General features: G+C 46.8%; 1 protein-coding gene across 3 annotated transcripts in view; it reads right to left on the bottom strand.

Annotated features, from left to right (window-relative positions):
- Positions 1-437: 437 nt before the first annotated feature.
- Positions 438-22,630, bottom strand: part of SLC35F4 (solute carrier family 35 member F4) — a 196,468-nt gene continuing 174,275 nt past the window's right edge. For all 3 annotated transcript variants that reach the window (XM_053249115.1, XM_053249273.1, XM_053249198.1), the window contains 5 exons: positions 21,051-21,270; positions 8,047-8,172; positions 5,390-5,582; positions 1,596-1,685; positions 438-905 (listed from right to left, as the gene is read on the bottom strand). In XM_053249115.1, coding sequence (XP_053105090.1) covers positions 664-905; positions 1,596-1,685; positions 5,390-5,582; positions 8,047-8,172; positions 21,051-21,270 — 871 coding nt within the window. In that variant the 3' untranslated portion in view covers positions 438-663. The remainder of the gene's footprint in view (positions 906-1,595; positions 1,686-5,389; positions 5,583-8,046; positions 8,173-21,050; positions 21,271-22,630) is intronic.

Here is a 22,630-nt window from a genome sequence, read left to right as displayed (position 1 = left end):
CCTGCCTGTAGGCTTCCAGCGGCATCTGGTGGGCCACTGTGTGAAACAGGATGCTGGACTAGATGGCCCTTGGGCTATCCTTGGGCTGATCCAACAGGGCTGTTCTTATGTTCTTATACATACATACATACATACATACATACATACATACATACATACATACATACTCTTTTCAACTCATAAAGTGGCATGCAGGCTCTGGGTCATAATCCAGTTATGTACACAACACATGCTTGCCTAAAAACAAATCCCACTATTCAAAGCAATTAGTTGTGCAAAGAGAGGAATACAGATGTGCAAAGAAAGGAATATAGCAACCCCAAGATATTGAAATGTATGGAACGTAAGTGTGCCTTATTCTTGTACTGGACTGTGGCCTTAGTTTCAAAACCATTTCCCCACCAATACAAAACTACAAAACAAGAACAACCCAAGAGTTTAGTTTTGTTTAAAAAAGGAATTTATTGTGTTTATTTGCACCTATTCCCGGATAAGTGTACAAATGTAAACAGTTACTTACTGATGTGTTTAGCATTGAATTTACAATCTGTCCCTGGTTTAAAATAATAACTATCATTTTTAGCATACAGGTGGGTGAGGAAAAAAATTATTAAATCATATTCACAGAATATACATTCCCGTGCAGTTAAGAGGTCACCAGCTCTAAGCCAGCGGTATAGACACAGTCCCGTTAGCTCTGCTTCTGCTCCTAAAGTACATGCTGGAGTCTGTGACGTCCTCTGTGTGATCCTCGCTTTTCTTTTCCTTTAAGCTGTTGATGAATCTTAGCGTGATTTCGTCCCATTCCTCAGGAAGAAGCAGGAGCAAAAAACCAAGGCAGATGATGATGGTTGCCCCCAACCTTACAACACTGAAGATAACTTCATGCTTGAGCAGATCAACAGCTACATTGAAAGGAAAAAAGAAAAGAGGCTGGTTAAATTTAGGATACGGCTTGACTGCTACATCCGTAGTTCACCTGGCACTTGAACGCTCAGTCTTAACCATTGGCTCAGCTGCGATCATTGCTTTGGAATGCTCATGGGCATTCTGAGTGCTCAGGCAGCGAGCAACAGAACCTCAGCAAACATCGCAATATCTGTGAGGGGAGTGAAAGGTCAGTTTGGCGGGTGGGCGGGGGAAGCATCTCACACAATGCATAGGAACAGGCGGGATTGTGTCTGTGAATGGATGAGGGAGCCTTGGAGGCTGGAGGCCCTGGAGTCAATGGGGTAACAAGGGGGGAAAGCACAAGACACAACAAATGCCACATGCTAATTTGAATTAAGAAAGCTTGGCTGTAGTCTTTAGTGGACGTTGTAGATTTACCCTACAACATGTCTCAGCAAGTACTGGAGATGTTCTCGTGTTTTCTCACCAGTTGGGTTCTTCCCCCACCCCACCCAACGCACACACGCTGCAGTTCCTGGCAACTTTGGAAGCTATTTTATCCAGAATCCAGATGGACTGTTCCAATATCAGAGAACCAGAGGAGATCTTTCAAAATAATGCAGAGGGAAAGCTAGCCAGGAGACAAAGTTGCAAATACTAAAACATTCACCAAAGATTTGTTTAAAGGAATAAAATATTTGTACCTGCATTGCCAGGAACACTGAGTACTGTCCCAATAGATATTAAGATGGGATATGTAAGCACAACTCCAACGTTCACCAAAATGTTAAAAGCTGCAGAAAGAAAAGAGCGAAACATGAGACAACAAGGACAGCTCTGCTCTGTTCTCGGACTCAGACGCTGCAAGGAAATGTCGTTAATGGTTTTAACTTAAACATCCTTCTGATGTTGTTTATCCTGAGAAGCTGGTATTCAAAGGTATACTACTGCTTCTGAACATGAAAGTTTCATTTAGCCCTTAAGTCTAATAGTCGCTGACAGACCTCCTCTTCTCCATGAACTTGTTTAATCCTTCTTTAAAACCATCTAACTAATGGCTGTCATCACATCCGATGGAGGTGAATTTCATAAATTTATTATGCATTTAGCCCACTCACACGCTGGGAGGAGGCCGAGCAAGATGTTACCCTATAGGCAGCACACGGGCATCAACTCATCTTTGCTCTGGAAACCCGGCAAACACACAAGCATGGAGCTGGTCTTGTGGTAGCAAGCATGAATTGTCCCCTTTGCCAAGCAGGGTCCACCCTGCTTTGCATTTGAATGGGAGACCACATGTGTGAGCACTGTTCTAAACTGTCTTGAAAAACTAAAAATTAACAAATTGCTCGGGCCAGATGGCATCCACCCAAGAGTTCTGAAGGAACTCAGATGTGAAGTTGCTGATCTCCTGGCAAAAATATGTAACTTGTCTCTACAATCAGGCTCTGTACCAGAGGACTGGAAAGTAGCTAATGTAACTCCAATTTTCAAAAAGGGATTCATGGAGGATCCAGGAAACTACAGACCTGGTTAGATTAACTTCTGTGCCAGGTAAATTGATGGAAAGCATACGTAAGGGCAACATGGTTAAACATATAGAAGAACAGGCCTTGCTGAAGGAGAACCAGCCTGGCTTCTGCAAGGGAGAGTCTTGCCTCACTAATCTTTTGGAGTTCTTTGAGAGTGTCAACAGGAAAGTGGATAAAGGTGATCCAGTTGACACAGTATACTTGGACTTCCAAAAAGCTTTTGACAAAATTCCCCACCAAAAGCGCTTGACTAAACGTAGCAATCATGAGATAAAGGGCCAAGTTCATGTGTGGATTGGTAACTGGTTGAAGGACAGGAAAAAGAGGGTAGGCATCAATGGACAGTTTTCACAAAGGAGAGAAGTAAGAAGTGGGGTCCCCCAGGAATCTGCACTGGTAGTAGTGCTCTATAATTTGTTCATAAATTACCTAGAAGATGGGGTAAGCAGTGAAGGGGCAAAATTTGCAGATGACACTAAACTATTTAGGGCAGTGAAATCCAAAACAGATTGTGAGGAGCTCCACAAGGATCTCTCCACACTGTGTGAGTGGGTGACAAAATGGCAAATGTGGTTCAGTGTAAGCAAGTGTTACTTACTTACATATTGATGATAAGTGATGCATATTGGGGCAATAAAACCCCAACTTCACAAATACACTGATGGAGTCTGAGCTGTCAGGAGAGGAATCTTGGGGTCGTGGTAGGCATCTTGGTAGGCATCTTGGGGTCGTGGTGGACAGGCAAATTTCATGTGAGGGATCATGAGGAAGAGGATTGAAAATAAAAATGCTAATATTATAATGCCCTTATACAAATCTATGGTGTGGCCACATTTGGAGTACTGAGTGCAGTTCTGGTCACCGTATCTTAAGAAAGGCATTGCAGAACTGGAAAAGGTGCAGAAGAGGGCAACCAAGATAATCAGGGGCCTGGAGTATCTTCCTTATGAGGCAAGACTACAGCATCTGGGGCTTTCTAGTTTGGAAAAGAGGCCACTACAGGGAGACATGATAGAGGTCTACAAAATTATCCCTGGAGTAGAAAGAGTGGACAGAGAGAAATTTTTCTCCCTCTCTCACAGCACTAGAACTAGGCTTCATCCCATGAAACTGAAGGCCAGGAAATTTAGAAAGTATTTTTCCACACCGCACAGAATTAATCTATGGCACACTCTGCCACGGGATGTGGTGATGGCCACTAGTGTGGATGGCTTTAAAAGGGGCTTAAGACAAATTCATGGAGGACAGGTCTATCAATGACTACTAGTCTGGTAGCTATAGGCCAACTCCAGCCACAGAGGCAAGATGCCTCTCAAGACCAGTTGCACGGGAGCAACAGCAAGAGCGAGGGCATACCTTCATCTCTTGTCTGTGGGCTTCCCAGAGGCATCTGGTGGGCCACTGTGTGAAACAGGATGCTGGACTAGAGAGGCCCCCTTGGGCCTGATCCATCAGGGCTATGTTCTTATGTCAGATATTCCCCTTAGGGGATGGGGTTATTTTGAGAAGAACACCTGCATGCTTGCCTGAAGAAGGTTCCAAGAAGGTTCCTCCCTGGCATCATAGGAACATAGGAAGCTGCCATATACTGAGTCAGACCATAGGTCCATCTAGGTCAGTATTGTCACACAGACTGGCAGTGGCTTCTCCAAGGTTGCAGGCAGGAATCTCTCTCAGCCCTATCTTGGAGTGCTGCTAGGGAGGTAACTTGGAACCTTCTGCTCTTCCTAGAATGGTTCCATCCCCTGAGGGGAATATCTCACAGTGCTCACACATCAAAGCCCCCATTCAAATGCAACCAGGGTAGACCCTGCTTCGCTAAGGGTCATACTTGCTACCACAAGACCGGACTCCTGCCTGCAAGCTTGGAGAAGCCACTGCAAAACAATACTACAAACAATACTGAGCTAGATGGACCAGCTTGGTACAAGGCAGCTTCCTATGTTCCTATGCCTGGCTATGTTCCTATGAACTCCATTGTGGAACTCAGCAGCTGCAAGCCCCACTCCTCCATGGAAAGTCCTCCAAGTGCATGTATGCCTTCCCAATGTGCTTTGTGCTGCCAGCAGACTGAAAAAGCTCCCCGTCATCAGTGGCTGCCCTCCCATTGGCTCCAGCCTCAGGATCATAGAGTGTGAGTGTTTTGCAGGCTGGCATGACCATTGACAGCAGCCACTGTAGCCACTGTTCTCTATGGTTTCCATGCATGAGAGGGTGTGCTGGGTGCCAATCGATCAGGAAAGGAGGCATAAGGTTTCTCAAGACTGTAGAATCGGGCTAGGAGGGATCTCCTTTCCTCTATCCTTGGTTAACAACTGGGTACAAAACTTTGGTAGCCCTGCAGAGAGCAACCTGGATTGGAGGGGAAAACATGAGTTCTGATGATCATGCAAATCTAGGTGGCCCACCTCCTACTCTTTTAATGGCCATGAGAATCAGCTGATTGTGTCAAGATTTTGTTGTCTACCCTAAACCTGCTGCCATGTTCATAGGATAACCCCAGGTTCTAGTATTATGAGAGGGGGAGAAAATTTTTCCACCATCCATATCACTAACATTTTGTAAGCAAAAGCCCAAATAAACCCATATAAATGTATTTCAGATAGCAGGACTGGAAAAGAGCCCTGTCTGAGACCAGCTCGGTACAAGGCAAAGCTACTGCCTGTCAGAGTAGACAGCATTGGTCAGCTGGACCAATGGTCTGACTCAGTATAAGGCAGCTCCACGTGTTCACATTTAACTTCTGTCATGGATCTATAGGAAATTTATGTACTACCCTTCCTCTTCTTCCGGTTCTTTTTCATAAGAACTATTTGAAAAGAGACCCACCAAGGAAATGCACAGGTGAAGTTACTTTTAACCAAACAGCGAGCAAGGTTTCTTTTCTAGGCTGGATAGGAGGAGACCGCACAGCTTTTGCTGCAAATTCAACTCAGTGACTGTTGCAAGATTTCCTAAACACGTACCTAGCCAGAGGCCTGCTATTCCGCAGAGATAGCCCCAGGGTACAGCCGAGAAGGGAGACCAGTATTCTACCTTCGTAAAATACAGGATGATGGGAGTGAAAGAAAGGAAAATCAAGTTGAAGAAGCCGAGCGTAGAAATGAAGTGGGCGGCTTCCCCAAAGTTGGCACTTCCAAGGAACATCTTAAACAAAACCTAAAGGAGGGAAGGAAAACAACTGAGGATGGTTATAGAGTACAAATGCAAGTAAAGTTCACAATACCCCCACAGCAACAGTAGACGGCCCCTGTAAAGTATAAAATCAGGTTGTTTATGTCTGAAACAAGGAGACACTTGTTCCATCATTTCATGCTGGCATGGGGGCCTGATCCTGGTACCAGTGCCTAGGTAACAGCAGATAGGAATATGCACAGAACCGGTTTGGAACCCTTATGGGCCTCTGAACCGTTTCAAAAGGCGGCCGTTTCTGCCGGTTCGATGGCAGGGGGATGCTACTTTAAGAGCGGGGGAGTGTGCACTTACCCCTCCCTCCGCTCTTCCCCCACTGGTGCTCCTTTCCCCCCAAAGTTAATCAGGGTGGCAGCGTACCTCCCTGCCGTCCCGTTGCCCCCATTGACTGGATGCAACCAGAAGTATCCGGCACGCCTGTGTGCACCGCAGTATCCGGATACTTCCGGTTGTATCCTGTCAACAGGGGCAACAGGGCAGCAGGGAGGTACGCTGCCACCCTGATTAACTTTGGAGGGAAAGGAGCACCGGCAGGGGAAGAGCGGAGAGAGGGGTAAGCGCACCCTCCCCTGCTCTTAAAGCAGCACACACACCCCATCGGACCACCCCCGCCTGGTTCCGTGCACATCCCTAATAGCAGCCTGCTTTATGATCCACTGTAGTTTGGATTATATTGGTTAAGCTTCATGGGTTTTGTGGTTTGGATTACATGGGTTAATCTTTGTCAACATATGTAGCAAACCTGTCCCTCCAGTTGTTGCTGCATGACAACTCCCATCACTCCCAACCACAATTTATTGTAGCGGGGGATGATAGGAGTTGTAGTTCATCAACAGCTGGAGGGACAGGTTTGCCCACCGCTGAAATAGAAGACATCGGGGCTATTCACACGATTAGCAAAAACTGGGCTAGGAGAGCCTAGCCCGATTTTTGCTAATCGTAAGAACCACCAGGCTCGGCTGCGAGCCCAGTGGTTTTTGAGAGGCTAACCCGCTCAAGTAGCCCGCCCTTTAGCCGGGGTTTGCGAAGCGAGAGCTATTGGATTGTGAACGTGAAACCCGGGCTATTGGATCGTGAGTAGCCGCGGTGCAGCTCTGCGCCTACTCACGAGGAGACCCCCAGAGGGAAGGCAAAAAGCTACCTCCCGGCTCCAGGTTCTCGCCAGCATGCCCTGCGCACTTGCACAGGGCATGCTGGAGCTTGTGGGGGCCAATCGGCCCTTGCTCGCCCAAGCCCACTCTGGCTCTGTCATGGAGCCGGCAACCATGTGGGCGGCCGATCCAGCTGCCCTGGGCTCCCTGCCCGATCGTCTGCAGGGAGAGCAGGCTTAGCCCGCTCTCCCCACAGTTTTGGAAAAAGCGGGTCTCACGGATCGTGAGACCTGCCTCAATGAGGTTATTCACACAATCAAAAACTACGTTCTCCCCAGGTTTGGGAGCTCTATGTGCTCCCAATTTTCGGTTGTGTGGAAGCAAGGTAAGAGGTAAACCTGATAGAAGTGATGATGTGGAAACGGGGTAGGAGGAAAAGCTACCCAGGTTTTCTTCCTAACTTGCTCCCACACAGTCACTTCTACCACGTTTTCCTCCAACTTTGCTTTCATACAACCAAAATTTGGGAGCACACACAGCTCCCAAACCCAGGGAGAACACAGTTTTTGATGGTGTGAAAGACCTCACTAGATGATGTCCTGACTTGCTGCAAAGTGAGATGCCACTCTTGCACAAGGCTGTTGCCCTAGCTCGTTGTATTAGGTCTGGAGCTTGCGTTCTCGACTTGTGTTGTGCTTGCACAAACATTGAACCCTTAGATTTATTTATTTTTTTAAAGCACTCTTTTCCACACGAGCCCACCCATGCCTGACCTTTCAGAACAGGGGTTCTCAAACTTGGGTGGCCACAGATGCTGTTGAACTACAACTCCTCGCATCCCCAGCCATAAGGGGAACCAAGTCTGCTTTAGAGGAAGAGTTTCTGTCTATAGTAGGAGGCTTTCAGGGACCCCTCAAAATATGCAAGCATCTTGGGAGGTTGCATTTGATATGCAGAGATAAATACTGCATAGGAGAACTTGTCCCCTCACTGAAGGAGTCGTCATCCGCTTTCAACATTTTCTCCCAGTCATGCATAGCAAACCTCTCTCAAGCAGCAGCAATGACATGCCACAGCAGAAACTGAGGAACTCCTCGATGCTAATCTGGCTGCTGAGGAATAATAGAGTTTTCATTAAGACTCGATGAAAGGAAGCCAAGCCGAATCCTTGGTGGCCACAAAGTAATTATCTCCGTTGTAACTTCCTCCCAATGCACCTTGTTCAGAATGTAAATTAAGCAACTAAAGGAAGGAGCGGACGGATTTTTAAACACGTCTTGCTTTTCCACGTGTGTGTGTTTAAAAATGTATAAGGGTGGTAAGAAAAACCGATGACCTACCTTATACAGAGCAGAGGTCGAAGCAGATCCGACGGCGTACGCAACGCCGATAATTGAATCGCCATGGAAACCATCTGCATATGCCATCATGACAATTCCGGTGATGGCCATTATTGCGGCAACTATCTGCGTAATCCAAAAGGAAAGGAATTTAAAGCAACTTTATTATCTGGGAAGAGATGAGATGAGCTTATTGTGTGTGTTAAGATGCTTTTTCGCCAGCTTTAATCTTCCCTGTGCCCTATTCGACGAGTGAGGTTGATATTGTGAATGGCAACATCATGCCAACTGATGGAAATGGAAATGGAGGGGTCCCTATTTGCTGCTGGATCCAGGAACAGCCCCTCAGACTGATCTTCAAAGCCCTGCATGATCTTACGTCCCACCTTATCTGCCTGTTCTTGCATTCTGATACAGCAAGGGTTCTCAAATCTGGGGGGGCATCCCCACATGTTTCTGGACTGTCTATCTATCTCTCTATTTCTCATTTGTATATCTCCTCAAACAGTGGCCTCTAGATGGCATACAAATAATTTAAAACAAGGATAAATTTTAATAACTGGGCGGGGTGGGGGAGAGGCATAAAAGCAATAATACAGAGCAATTATACGTAACCTGAGAACACACAGGCCAAAAGACCATTGTGGTGGCCACAAATAATGGCAGGCTAGTGAGTTAGGCCTAAAATTGTGGTTCCCTGTGTTTGTCAATTAGCAGGACAGATTGAAGATTGAAGATGGTTGTGACAAATTTCCCATCAGCTTTTCCAAGGAGATTTATTGCAGGACGTTCATTTGTCAGTCTCCTTGGGGTTCCATACGTTCGTTGTGTGTGAAATCTTCAGTGCGCGTGAAATCTTGACTTTTTGCCCAGGCTTTCATATTATTCCTATTGCTGCTGCTTTGTATCTCATATGGTTATATTACACTTGTTTGTTTGTTAATTATTTATTTTTATATTTACATTTCCTATCCCGCTCTTCTTCCAAGGAGCCCAGAGCGGTGTACTACATACTTAAGTTTCTCCTCACAACAACCCTGTGAAGTCGGTTAGGCTGAGAGGGAAGTGACTGGCCCAGAGTCACCCAGCAAGTCTCATGGCTGAATGGGGATTGGAACTCGGATCTCCCCGTTCCTAGTCCAGCACTCTAACCACTACCACACTGGCTCATTTCATTCAGATCAGTATTTTTATATTCTAGCTGATATTTTAATTGTGTAATTTTTTCAGTCTGGTTTTAACTTTTGTGTGAACCGCCTTCAGATTGTTTTAATGAAAAGCGTTATAGAAATATAACAGCAAACAAACACACAAAGTTTGTCATACTCTGGATATGTGCAAAACATGTGTACAAAAATCCAATGCAAGGCACTTCCCATAATATGCAAATCCTTGTGCAGCTTGGAGAGAGTTGTTTTAAAATCGTTTTTGTGTGCTTTTTGAATGCTGACAGAAAAGTCACTCTTCACAGCTCCAGAGCTCAGTGTGTTCCAGAACTCAGGAGCAGCCATCAAGAAGGCCCAACTCTGAACAATTGCTAGACAAGCCAAAGGTGACTGTGAGCACACCTCTCTGTAAGATCTTGAAGGGGAGGGGGGTCTACACAGAAGGTAGCATTCTTTTAGGGACCCTGGGCCTAAGCCAGTGGTTCTTAACGTTGGGTCTGTGAGATGTTGCTGAACTACATAGGAACATAGGAAACTGCCATATACTGAGTCAGACCCTTGGTCTATCTAGCTCAGTATTGTCTTCACAGACTGGCAGCGGCTTCTCCAAGGTTGCAAGCAGGAATCTCTCTCAGCCCCATACTGGAAATGCCAGGGATGGAACCTAGATGCTCTTCCCAGAGCAGCTCCATCCCCTAAGGAGAATACCTTACAGTGCTTGTCTCCCATTCAGATGCAACCAGGGCAGATCCTGCTTAGCTATGGGGACAAGTCATGCTTGCTACCACAAGACCAGCTCTCCTCTCCTAAATCCCAGCATCCAATGGCTGGGGATTCTGGGAGTTGTAGTTCAGCAGGATCTGGCAGACACCACGTTAATAACCACTGGCCTAAGCTGTTTAGGGCTTTACCGGGGATAACCAGCACTTGCTATTTCGCCTGGCAATTTATCAGCAGCCAGAGTAACATTTTAAATGCTGGTGTCTTCGCATTGTTCCAGAGACCAGCCTGGCTGCTGCACTTTGTTTCAGCGGAAACCTCCAGCTTATGTCCAAAGACAGCCCTCGGTAGAGCAGATTGCAAAAACCAAGCCGAGAGGTTACCAGCATGTGCACTACTATTGTGAGGGCCATTTTGGCTGAGGTTGAGGGGAGTGGCCGTCCAGCAACATCTGAGGACCCAAGGCTGAGAACAGTGTTCCCTCTAACAGGGATTCCCAGACGTGGTTGACTACAACTCCCATAATCCCCAGCTGCAGTGGCCAAAGTCCATTGCAGCCGGGGCTTACAACGTCTGGGAATCCCTGTTAGAGGGAACACTGGTTGAGAATCCCTGCAGTCCAGCCCTACCCATGACCTTTGCTCTTCAGCCATCCCAAGGCCGCCTGCTCCTTTGCCTGACTCCACCCTTTCTCCCTTGCTGCCCCTTATGCCTCAGACTCCCTCCCAGATCGCCTGTGTGATGCCTCCTCTCTCACTTCCTTCAAATCCCTCCTTGGCTGGGATGTCTTTGGCAGACACACCCTCTGAGGCCACCTCCAGCCTCAGAGGCAAGATGCCTCTCAATCCCAGTTGCAGGGGAGCAACAGCAGGAGAGAGGGCAGGCCTTCACCTCTTGCCTATGGGCTCCCCAGAGGCATCTGGTAGGTCACTGTGTGAAACAGGAGGCTGGACTGGATGGGCCTTGGGCCTGATCCAGCAGGGCTGTTCTTACATTCCTTTGTCTCGATACCCTGCTCAGCCTAGGTTCCTATAACTGGCATAAATATCTGTTCGTCCCCTCTTTACCGCTGCTTCCATTTCCCTGCAGTCTGGCACGAAGCTGGTCTTGGACTCACTGTATGTCACTGGGCAACTCAGTGTCTTCCCCTGGTGGCGCAGTGGTAAAACTGCCGCCCTGTAACCAGAAGGTTACAAGTTCGATCCTGACCAGGGGCTCAAGGTTGACTCAGCCTTCCATCCTTCCGAGGTCGGTAAAATGAGTACCCAGAATGTTGGGGGCAATATGCTAAATCATTGTAAACCGCTTAGAGAGCTTCGGCTATAGAGCGGTATATAAATGTAAGTGCTATTGCTATAGTGTTATTCCCCCCTCTCCATTTATAAGGTAAGGCTCTGGCCAGATTCAAACGAAATATGAAACCAGAGGTGCGTTCACCTCCAGTTTCGCTAGCCAAATGCCTGAACCCGGGGAACTGGAGTTTAAAAAAAGAAAATTGGCTCACAGTTTCTTTCTCCTAACTCCACAGGCGCTCTTACCCCTGGACTTCTGGGCCAAAGTCCAGGGCCTCCACAGTCCCTGGGGGCCCCCAAGTCCTCTTTAGTCTGTTCCAGGTGGTGTGGTCCCCTGGCTGGGCATGCTGATACTTAATTTTTGGGCATGCGGGGCTCTAAAGACCTTTAGGACGAGGCTCCAAAATTACCTAGGTACACCTCTAATTGTTACCTTAAGTTTGCATTGAGTTGCGCTGCCATAAACTGTGTTTCGGCAGCGACCAAGGTACGTCTGATCTGGGGAGTGTTGGAAGTGAAGGACTTTGCGCTGTCTCATGTCTCAATGACAGAGGGGGACAGACTAGTGAGTCAGAGGGCCAGAGAGGTCAAGACATTGGTCATCCCTTCTCTACTGCTCTGACACTATCCTTTTGGTATGTAGATTGCTATTCTTAGGGACTTCCTTCCTTCCTGCCTGGCCACTTCCTCTTCCTTCTCTTTTCTTTCTTCTCCCTTGCAACATGCAAGCTCCTCTCTCTCCCTGTACCATGTGTGCAGAGATGCAGAATCCATCTGCATCCAGCTAGCTAGCTAGATTAGAGATACTATCTCTCCACTTCACTATCTAGAATGGAGTTCTCTAATAAAGACTCCTGATATTGATTTGAAACTATGAACTGGCTCCAAGTTATTTTACTCTCAGCATACACACATGCCTAGGCAGACTCCGCTGTGTTTTGCCTCTGTGCACTCTGCTATATTAGAAGGGTATCTCTTACCAGAGGGAATTCCCAACAGGGAGCACAGTTAGCCTTGCTTCAAACCCGAGTTGAAGGAGGACCCTCCTCCCTTGCTCCGGGTCCTGTTGGCTGTGTGGGCTCTCCTTCAGGACATAAGAAAGCCCGCACAGCCAGCTTCCCCACCTCTGCAGTCTCGCTGACTGCAGGTCAGCAAGACTGCAGTAGTTCTGGACATGGATAGGAGGGCAAGGGGAGAGCGGGGTGCAGAACTGCGGGTCCACTGGACCCACGGTTCCGTATTTCATCTGCAGTCTCTCTGTCTGCAGAGAGGGACATTCCACATTAATTGATGTTCAACCTGCTCTTAATGGGGTTGCACTCCCCCAGAAAAAGCAGATTTGTAGTTTGGAGGTGCTCACAGATTCATCTTTGTCACCTGAGGCCTCAGTGGCACGGAGTGTCTTTTACCAGCTTTGGCAGATACACCATGGCCTTATCTGGGTAGAGAGAGCTTGGCAACCATTATACATGCACTGGTCATCTCCCACCTGGATTATTGCAATGAATTGCATTCGGGGCCACTTTTGAAGATTGTTCGGAAACTTGAGTCGGTGCCAGACAGAGAAGCAAGACTGCTCACTGGGACTGGCCAGTTTGAGCATATTATACCAGTGCGACGTCAGCTGCCCTGGTGGCCAGTCTGTTTCCAGGCCCAATGCAAAGTGTTGGTGTCTATCTATGAAGCCCTAAATATCCCAGGAGCAGTCTGCCTGAAGGACCATCTTCTCCAATGTGTCCCTGCCTGTGCTTTAAGGTAACCTTTGGAGGCTCTTCTCTGGATGCCACTGCCTACAATGGTATGATGGGTAACTATCAGGGGAGAGCCTTTTTAGTAGTGGCCTGTGGGATGCTAAGGATATGGGATGCGGAGAGGGAAGCACAGAATGTGGGATGCATTGTGGAATGCACGACTCCCTCAAGAGACCCACCTGGCAACCTCTTCCTATACATTCGGGTGCCAGACTAAAGCCATCTTGTTCCATCCAGCATTTGGTCTGTAAGACGGTTGTATAGATTGGTGGCCAGCTTTACTAGTTCTTTTATTGTGTCTAGGGGTTTTTTTTTAATGTGTTCATTTTCTTAAACTTGTACTGTTGGGTTAGACATAAATTTACGTCGGCTGTCTTTCTCTTGATTGTATACTGCCCCAGCAGATGGACCGTATACAGATTTAATCAATCAATAAAATAATTATTAAATAATTATTTGCTCTATAGTCCTGGTAACTGAGGCTGGACACAGTCTGTAGTTCCTTCTGTCCCCTCTCACTGGAGGAGAGAGCCTGGAATCCTGGAATGCATCACCAACTAATCCATCACCAACATTATGGAGGAGAGGTCTATCAACGGATACTGGTCAGAGGGCTACAGGCCACCTCCAGCCTCAAAGGCAGGATGCCTCTGAGTACCAGTTGCAGGGGAGTAATGGCAGGAGAGAGGGCACGCCCTCAACTCCTGCCTGTGGCTTCCAGCGGCATCTGGTGGGCCACTGTGCGAAACAGGATGCTGGACTAGATGGGCTTCCTTGGGCCTGATCCAGCAGGGCTGCTCTTATGTTCTTATGTTCTAACCACTTCCCCCAGTTGGGAAATGTCCATAGCTCAGTGGCAGAGCATCTGCTTTGCATGCAGGAGGTCATAAGCTTAATCCCTGGCATCTCTGCCTAGGGCAGAGAAAACCCTTGTATGAAATCCTGAAAAACTACAGCCAGTCAGTCCACAATACTGAGCTAGATGGACCAATAGTCTGACTCAGCACATTGCAGCTTCTCGTGTCCCAGCTGCCTGGAACGCAGCAGTAGCTGCAGATTAATGGAGGGATTCCTTCTGTTTATCATCATTTTTGTCTTCTTCCCCCTCCCTCTGCAGGGAAAAGCACAGAAAATAATAATAATAATAATAATAATAATAATAATAATAATAATAATAACAACAACAACAACAACAACAACAACAACAACAACTACCAGAGATCAGTAAAGGCAAAATGTGCCATCAAGTCGATTTCGACTCCTGGCGCCAACAGAGCCCTGTGGTTTTCTTTGGTAGAATACAGGATGGGTTTGTCATTGCCTCCTCCCGTGCAGTATGAGATGATGCCTCTCAGCATCTTCCTATATCACTGCTGCCTGATATAGTAGCAGCGGGGATTCGAACTGGCAACCTTCTGCTTGTAGTCAAGCATTTCCCCCACTGTGCCACTTAAGTAAACACGTTTCCATATTGTACTTTTGTATGGATCTTGTCAGCTGCACTGCAAGCTAGTCTCAGCTGAAAAGCAGGGTATAAATATAACACAAGAATATAATATTTAAAAGAATAATAAAAGCAGGGTATACATATAGTAAAGAAAAAGGAGAACAGGTATTGGCTGAAAGGATATGAGCATTGGTCAGTTCTGCAAAACTGACTTTCTGCTAGCATATGATAATCCATGGATGCCTACCAAAGGAGTCACTTTTGCATTAACACTGGCCAAATTTTTAACGTACGGCTTGTTAGCAGAAAGGAAATCCCCTATGACAAAAATTGGAATTATAATGACAGACTGCAGAGACTAGCTGTCGGGTTGAAAACAGCGAAAACAGTAAAGCACTCTCCATATTAAGGTGCGACAGAAATGAATAACAATAGTAATTTGAAATGGCCTGGGACCAGGATACTTGAAAAACCTTGTATTCGTCATAGAAGAAGCAGAACCTCCTAATCCAGGGGTTCTCAAACTTGGATCCCCAGATACTGCTAGACAACTCCATTATGTTGGGAATTGTAGTCCAGCAATATCCCTATTGTGATGGGGATGATGGGCGTTGTAGTCCAACAACAGCTGGGGATGCAAGGTTGACCCTGTCCCTATTCTCATATGAACGTGCCTGTTATTAAAATCTTCACTGGAGGTCCTTCTCTGCATGCCACTAAAGTCTCGGGTGTGGGATCAGTGTTCCCTCTCACAGGGATTTCCCGATGTTGTTGACTAGAACTCCCAGAATCCCCAGCTGAAATGGCTTTTGATTGGGGATTATGGGAGTTGTAGTCAACAACATCTGGGAATCCTGGTTAAAGGGAACACTGGTTGGGATGCAGTGGGAGGGGAGGGTCTGTTCAGTGGCCATGTTTTTATTATGGAACACTTTGCCTTGGATGTCTGACTTACTAGTCTGACTTACTCCCCTCCACACTTTCATGACCAAGTTAAAACTTCATGCAGGCATTCCGCCAGTAAAATATTATTCTCTCTGCAAGGGGTGTCTACAGGGGTTCCCAATCTTTTTCAACAAGTGTATCCCTTCTGCCACAAACCTTCAGCTCAGGAACCCCATATATAGGTGTGTGTGTGTTGTGTGTAAAGTAAAGGTAAAGTGTGCTGTCAAGTCGATTTCGGTGGTTGTCTTTGGTAGAATACAGGAGGGCTTTATCATGGCTGCCTCCTGTGCAGTAGGAGATGATGCCTTTCAGCATTGTCCTAGATCGCTGCTGCCCGATATAGTACCAGTGGGGATTTGAACCGGCAACCTTCTGCTTGTTAGTCAAGCATTTCCCTGCTGCGCTACTTAAGGTGACGAGTTGTGTGTACACACACAATTTAAATGTTGCAGTCAGGAGACAGGCTGCTGCAGTCACTGGTTCACAGCCACACTAAGTTACCCATAAGCAGTCTCATTGAAATGAATGGGACAAGTCTACTTGTCCTATACATTTCAATGGGAGTACTCAGTGCTATCAGTTGCGGTGGCACAGCGGGGAAGCAGCTTGTCTAGGGAGCAAGAGGCTGTTAGTTCGAATCCCAGCCGGTGTGCTTCCCAGACTGTGCCTAGTAAATATATATTTGTAGTCACCTATATCGGGCAGCAGCGATATAGGAAGGTGCTGGAGGTGGATGCTCATTTCAGTGACAAGGGCAAAAGGCATCATCTCATACTGAGGAAGGCAATGGTAAACCATCCCTGTATTCTACCAAGAAAACCACATGGCTCTGTGGTTGCCAGGAGTCCATACCGATTCAATGGCACAATCTTTCCTTTACTCAGTGCTAATTCTCCAAAGCCTGTCAGTCAGGCTGAGGGGAGGGGTATTCTGAGCTTCAGCACACAGCCAGCCAATCAGGAGCAGAGGAGGAGGACTTCACCGTCCTCTCTGCCCTTCTGCAGCAGACACATTGCTGAGGAAGCGTTGGTGGCTTCAAGTCAGTGATCTTCAGATGGGGAACTAACAGTGCAGCTGCAGTGAGAGGGAACAGGCGGGCTCCGAGTACCCGCTGGGAACCCTTCAAGTACCCCTACAGGTACTGGTTGGGCACCTGTGTCTCAATAGATTTCATTTGCATTATTCTCTCCTGTCTGTCTTCTTGTTGTTTTACTGGTTTGATGTGTATTTGTTGTGTTTTTCAAAGCTGTGCCTTGAAGAAAGTGATGGAAAGGTGGGATATAAACCCTTTAATAAAGAAAATAAAAATAATGTGAATATTTGGCAATGATGCTTGGGAGCAGGGGAATGTTTGGCAGGGCCCAGAAAAAGCCCAGTGTCACATCTGCAAGCTGTGGTGGATAGGATACTTGCGGGCAGGCAGGAGGAATAGAGTAGAGATGGGCTAACACCCCATGTCTACCTCGCAAATTGTTTAGGTTTTGCGGTCATCCTGAAAAAACTTGAGCAGGTTTTTCTGAGTACTTGGAAATGATCACCAAGCCCAAAGAGCCCCCTTGCTTTGAGAAGGAGAAGAGATCCCTAACTTTTCAGAAGTTGGGGGACAAAACCAAGAGGAAGCCCTTGCTCCCAAATACAAACACACATAAAGGCTCTTCTCACAAGCAGCCTTGTCCAGGCTACTTGTGTGGAGCACCAGGATCGGCACGGATCCCACCGCCCACGCCTGGCCAAACCCAACGTCTAAGCCTGGCCTTTAGCCAAGATTAAGAGGATGAGGGCACCCTTGACACGGCTGCTGGGATCGTGTGTGAGCTCAGGCTGCTTGCAGCCCATGCACACACAGAGAGTGCCCATCTCAGGGGGGTATCCACCAATGCACCGTGCTTGTCACGTGATGCATTGTGGGATACCTGGAGGCCAGGATGCAGCATCCTGGCCTCGGGAGATCCACACTGCTCTAAGCAGCACGGATTGGGTGGGCGCGCAGTAGCATATCCAAAGAAGAAGCACACCATCATCTGGTGGGAAGGTGAGTGGGACCCTGCCTTCCCCCTCCCCCACCCTCTGCCCACCCTTACAGACAGATTAATACCCTTACAGATGGATGGGCAGACCTCTTGGTCTGCTGACCAGCTCCAGAACTTGAAACAATGGTTCTGGGCATGCTCAGAAATGTTATGTCAAGCTGAGGAATCAGCTGACAGAGAGCTAGGATTCTTCCCACTGACACTGTTTTCCTGGCACTGCTGTTTTCTGTCCCTTTGCGATGATAAGGGGTTTTTTCCTTGTGAAGCCGTGGGACTGGCTGAGGAGCAGAAGCATCTGTAGCCCATGTCAAGGACCAACTCAGACATGAGTCTAGACCAGGGGTTCCCAACCTATGGTACTCCAGATGCTGGTCAACTACAACTCCCATCATACCCATCCACAATAAATTGCATCTGGGGATGATGGAAGTTGTAGTTCAGCAACATCTGGAGTACCACAGGTTGGGAACCCCTCATCTAGATCCCTTTGAAATGGATTGCAAGTGGGTTATGTTGTTTTTTGAAGCATGCTCCCCATTCAAGAAAACCAGCCTGTCCCAAGAAAGATCATTTGTTCACAGAACTGCAGCCACACTCCTAGCTACGGGGACCTTTTGAACATATCAGACTGCCTTATATTGAGTCAGACCATTGGTACATCAAAGCCAATCTTATCTACTAGTAGCATCTCCCTTCCTAGAGATTGAACCTGGGACCTTCTGCATGCAAAGCAGGTGATTTGCACCCTCAGGAGGCCATTCCTTTTTTTCAGGGAGGCCACCACAGTCCTCTTAGACTTCCACAGATTTCTTGGTAACATAAATCTACTTCTCAAGGTTCGTCACACCCTGGAGGATACGGCCGGGGACCATGGAAAGGAAGGGGCTATGCATATAACAGCACATCAAATCTGTCGATAGGACCAAGCTTCATTCTCATTAAGTTCTAAGGAGCAAAGTAAGCAGGCTTCAGTCCTGGAAAAGAGTAAAATCTGCCTCTTCTGCTCCTGCGGCGGCAGGAAGTAAGTTCAGCTCCCTTCAGTGTGGTGTCCCTGACAGAGATATGGGTTTTCTAGGGAAATTGAAATTGGGGAATTTTCTGAAAAAATGCTCATGCAATTTCCACTCATTTGCATAAAAACTGCATACTTTTCACCTCAGAAAATTTTACTATGCAAATTTTCCCAACGCTGGCTGATATAATATGCAAAGTTTATACAGTGGTCCCTCTACTTACGAAATTAATCCGTTCCGAATGCACATTTGTAAGTCAAAAAGTTCGTAAGTCGAAAAGCGGTTTCCCATAGGAATGCATTGGGAACGGATTAATGCGTTCCGGAGCCTAGAAAAAAGACCCAGACCCCCAGTAAGGCTTGCAAACTGCACAGGAACATTTCTTTTCAAGAATAAACAGGCAGTAAACAGGCAGGCAAGTCAAGGAAACCGCATGTAAAATTCATAAGTCGAGGAAACCCCATCTAAAAATTTGTAAGTCGAAAAAACCGGATCTAAAACCGGATCTAAAACTGCCGTTTGTAACTCGAAAAATACTTATGTCGAGTAGTTCGTAAGTCGAGGGACCACTGTACTGTGCAATATACTCTCTGCCACAAGATGTGGTGACAGCCAACAACCTGGATGGCTTTAAGAAGGGTTTGGATAATTTCATGGATGAGAGGTCTATCAGTGGCTACTAGTTGGAGGGCTGTGGGCCACCTCTAGCCTCAAAGACAGGATGCCTCTGAGTACCAGTTGCAGGGGAGTAATAGCAGGAGAGAGGGCAGGCCCTCAACTCCTGTCTGTGGCTTCCAGCAACATCTGGTGGGCCACTGTGTGAAACAGGATGCTGGACTAGATGGGCCTTGGGCCTGATCCAGCAGGGATGTTCTTATGTTCTGTTCTTATGTACTATGCAATGTTAATGGAACGTGTGCACGGTTGCACAAGAGAGCTCTTGTGTAAAGTGCAAGGATTGTGCAAATGAAGTTGTGTGATGGCCATTATTTGCAATGGCCATCTATCACATAACTGTATTTGTGCAGTTCTTGCACAACTGTGTGCACGTTCCATTAAAAGCTGATGGAATATTGTGCAGTATGTCAGTTGACATAAATAAGTTCCGATTTGGCATGTTACCTGGAGCCACTCCGGGGAGAGCAGAAGGTTCCAAGTTCCCTCCCTGGCAGCATCTCCAAGATAGGGCTGAGAGAGATTCCTGCCTGCAACCTGGGAGAAGCCGCTGCCAGTCCGTGAAGACAATACTGAGCTAGATGGGCCAATGGTCTGACTCAGTATATGTCAGCTTCCTATGTTCCTATCTGACCTGCAAATTTCTTTTTAAAACCCCACCACCACCTATGTTTCCCTCCTGTTTACAAATAAAAAAACAATATAATCACCTGAAAGCCCTAAACAGCTTGGAACCAGGTTACATGAGAGAGCACCTTGCTACATATGTCCCAACTCAGACCTTAAGATCTTCTTCAGAGGCCCTAATCTGAGTATCCCTGCCAAATGAGGTGAGGCGGGTGGCTACTAGGGGGAGGGCCTTTTTGGTGGTGGCTCCTCATTCTTGGAATAGCCTCCCCAGTGAGGCTTGCTTGACGTTGACTCTTTGTTCTTTTAGCTGTCAGGTGAAGACATTTCTGTTCACTCAGGCTTTTTAAAAACTGATCTTTAAAAAGTTTTAAAAATGTTTTGCATTGTATTTTCTATTTTCTATTGTAATTCGTCTTGTTTTATTTGTTCTTATTATATTTGTTCTTATTTATTTGTTCTTGTTTTTACTTCTGTGCTGTGAGACGCCCAGGGAACAATTTGTTATGGGGCGGCTAGCAAATAAAGTTGATGATGATGATGATGATGGATGATGATGATGATAATTAAAAACATTAACTACAACTTTGAAATTAGCAAGCTTGGCTAATATTGCATTGGCAGATCCATAGCAATAATCAGGAAGAGCAGCAATTTTTACAGGTAAATGTCACAAAGAGTCCAATATTTCCCAATAATGCTTCCACAATTCCTTGTTCTTACTAATACAACCTAGTGGGGTGAGATCAAGATAACCCACAAGCAATTCTACATTAATCTTCAGTGGATTAATTTCTTGTGGTTATAACTTGATAAAAAACAGTGAACAGGATTCATAGAATGTTGGAGGGCTATAGCCACCTCCAGACTCAAAGGAAAGGATGCCTCTGAGTACTAATTGCAGGGGAGTAACAGCAGGAGGGAGGGCATGACCCCAACTCCTGCTGTAGGCTTCCAGTGGCATCTGGTGGGCCACTGTGCAAAACAGGATGCTGTACTTGATGGGCCATGGGCCTGATCCAGCAGGGCTGTTCTTATGTTCTTATGGAATGGACTCCAGGAAAAGGTGGCCTCATGGTGACATTTCCCTGTGAAAATGGGACTCGTATCTATTCAGTTTAAGATGTAAGAATCTGGAAGGAGTTGCCAAACGCTTTGGTTCACAGCATAATTTCAGCCAAGCAGATATCCCCATCTACACTGTTAGTACAAAGTCAACTAACAAGAAGCCTGTTAATAAGACATGCATTCCTTGGAGCATCATGGTGATTCCTTCAAATCCTGAATGGATGATGAGAAGGGAGAATGATAATTAGGAAGAATTGCTGTGACCATTACCCTGACACCCATGAACCTGTCTTTCAGCACAATCCATGAGAGCAGGAAAACAAAAGCCTTGTTGCAGCAGAAGAGGGCTGAGACGTCTGTGGCCGTCAGCTTCTTCAAAGCCAACAGGTAAAGATAATTAGTCAAAGTCCAGAGGATGGAAAAAGGAGCTGTCCTTTTAAGGAAGAGCTTCAGCGTCAGGCCGTCTTCTCCGAAGATTCGACTGCATTCCCTGCAAAAAGGAAAGAGTTGGAAAATTCAGAATGAGGCCAGATGTAATATATATATTACACACCCACAAGGGGTGTAGCTATAATTGAGCGGATGGATTCAAAGAACCCAGGCCCCCTGGTTCTGAAGGCCCTCCAGCTCCACTCTTCCCTATTTTCTTCATTATCTCCTTCACTCCAAGGGGCTGCCAGGAAGAGGGGTGAACATGGGCCTCCTTTCCCCTAGCTACACCCGACACACACAAGTCCGATTTGGACATTATGCTGGGTGAGTGTAAAGATGTCTGTACACTCATACATGTGTTTGTGTGAATGAGTGTGCCTGTGCTCATTTTAAAAGTGAACCTGGATACAGGCCCTTCAAATGCATGGGACAGACAGGAAGTGTACTGCTGTACGTGCGTTCAGCATAACATGTGAATGACTGTACCTGTGTACAGATCTGTACCTGTGTACACTGTACACTCATTGTATGAGTGTTGAACACAACATGTTGTGAACATGTTGTGTTCACTCACACACACACACACACACACAACCAAAAGATGACTGACAACTGAGAAAAAATTAGAGGAGACCAAATTTTACTTGAATGTTTCAGCATATGCCTTCATCAGCCACAGATGGATTTTTAAAAAGGGTTGTGTGAGCACATACAACTCCCAAGGTGGCAGTTAAGAATGTTGTTTCACCATACATATACGTATAAGAAATCATGTCAGGGTGTTTATCCACAGTGCAAGTTCATCCCGGCTTTATAATTTGCCTCTGGGTCTCTGTTATCTTCAGAGATGGAGCTGAAGCAAATTTGGGAGTTGGCAGATCTGAAGCCAACACTACCCACCCACCCTGCTCACCTCCGCTGTGGCCAGGAACACCAAAGAGTTTCCGGCACCACTCTAGCCAGCTCAGCTCTATAGGCAGCAACAGTCTAGCTCGACTCTGTGTGCAGAAATCCTCCTCCTGCCTCTTCTTGTGCTTCCTCTCCTTCCTCCATGGTTGCCACTGGGTCATTCATGATGCCACTCCATTTGTAGAATGTTTGCATTTGCGTAGAGTATAACTGCACAACCGCACAGACGTTTCATCACAAAGTGCACAGAACTTTGCATGGCATGTGAGCCACTCTAGCTCTTGGGGTAGCAAGCATGACTTGTCTCCTTACCTAAGCAGGGTCTGCCCTGGTTGCATATGGATGGGAGACTTGATGTGTGAGCACTGGAAGAGATTCCCCTCAGGGGATGGAGCCGCCACTCTGGGAAGAGCAGAAGGTTCCAAGTTCCCTCCCTGGCTTCTCCAAGATGGGGCTGAGAGAGATTCCAGGCTGCAACCTTGGAGAAGCCTCTCCAACCTTTGAGAAGC

This window comes from Hemicordylus capensis, chromosome 1 (genome assembly GCF_027244095.1).
Source record: "Hemicordylus capensis ecotype Gifberg chromosome 1, rHemCap1.1.pri, whole genome shotgun sequence".
Lineage (NCBI taxonomy): Eukaryota > Metazoa > Chordata > Lepidosauria > Squamata > Cordylidae > Hemicordylus > Hemicordylus capensis.
The sequence above is the reverse complement of the archived record's forward strand: the minus strand, read 5'-3'. Positions and strand labels throughout refer to the sequence as shown.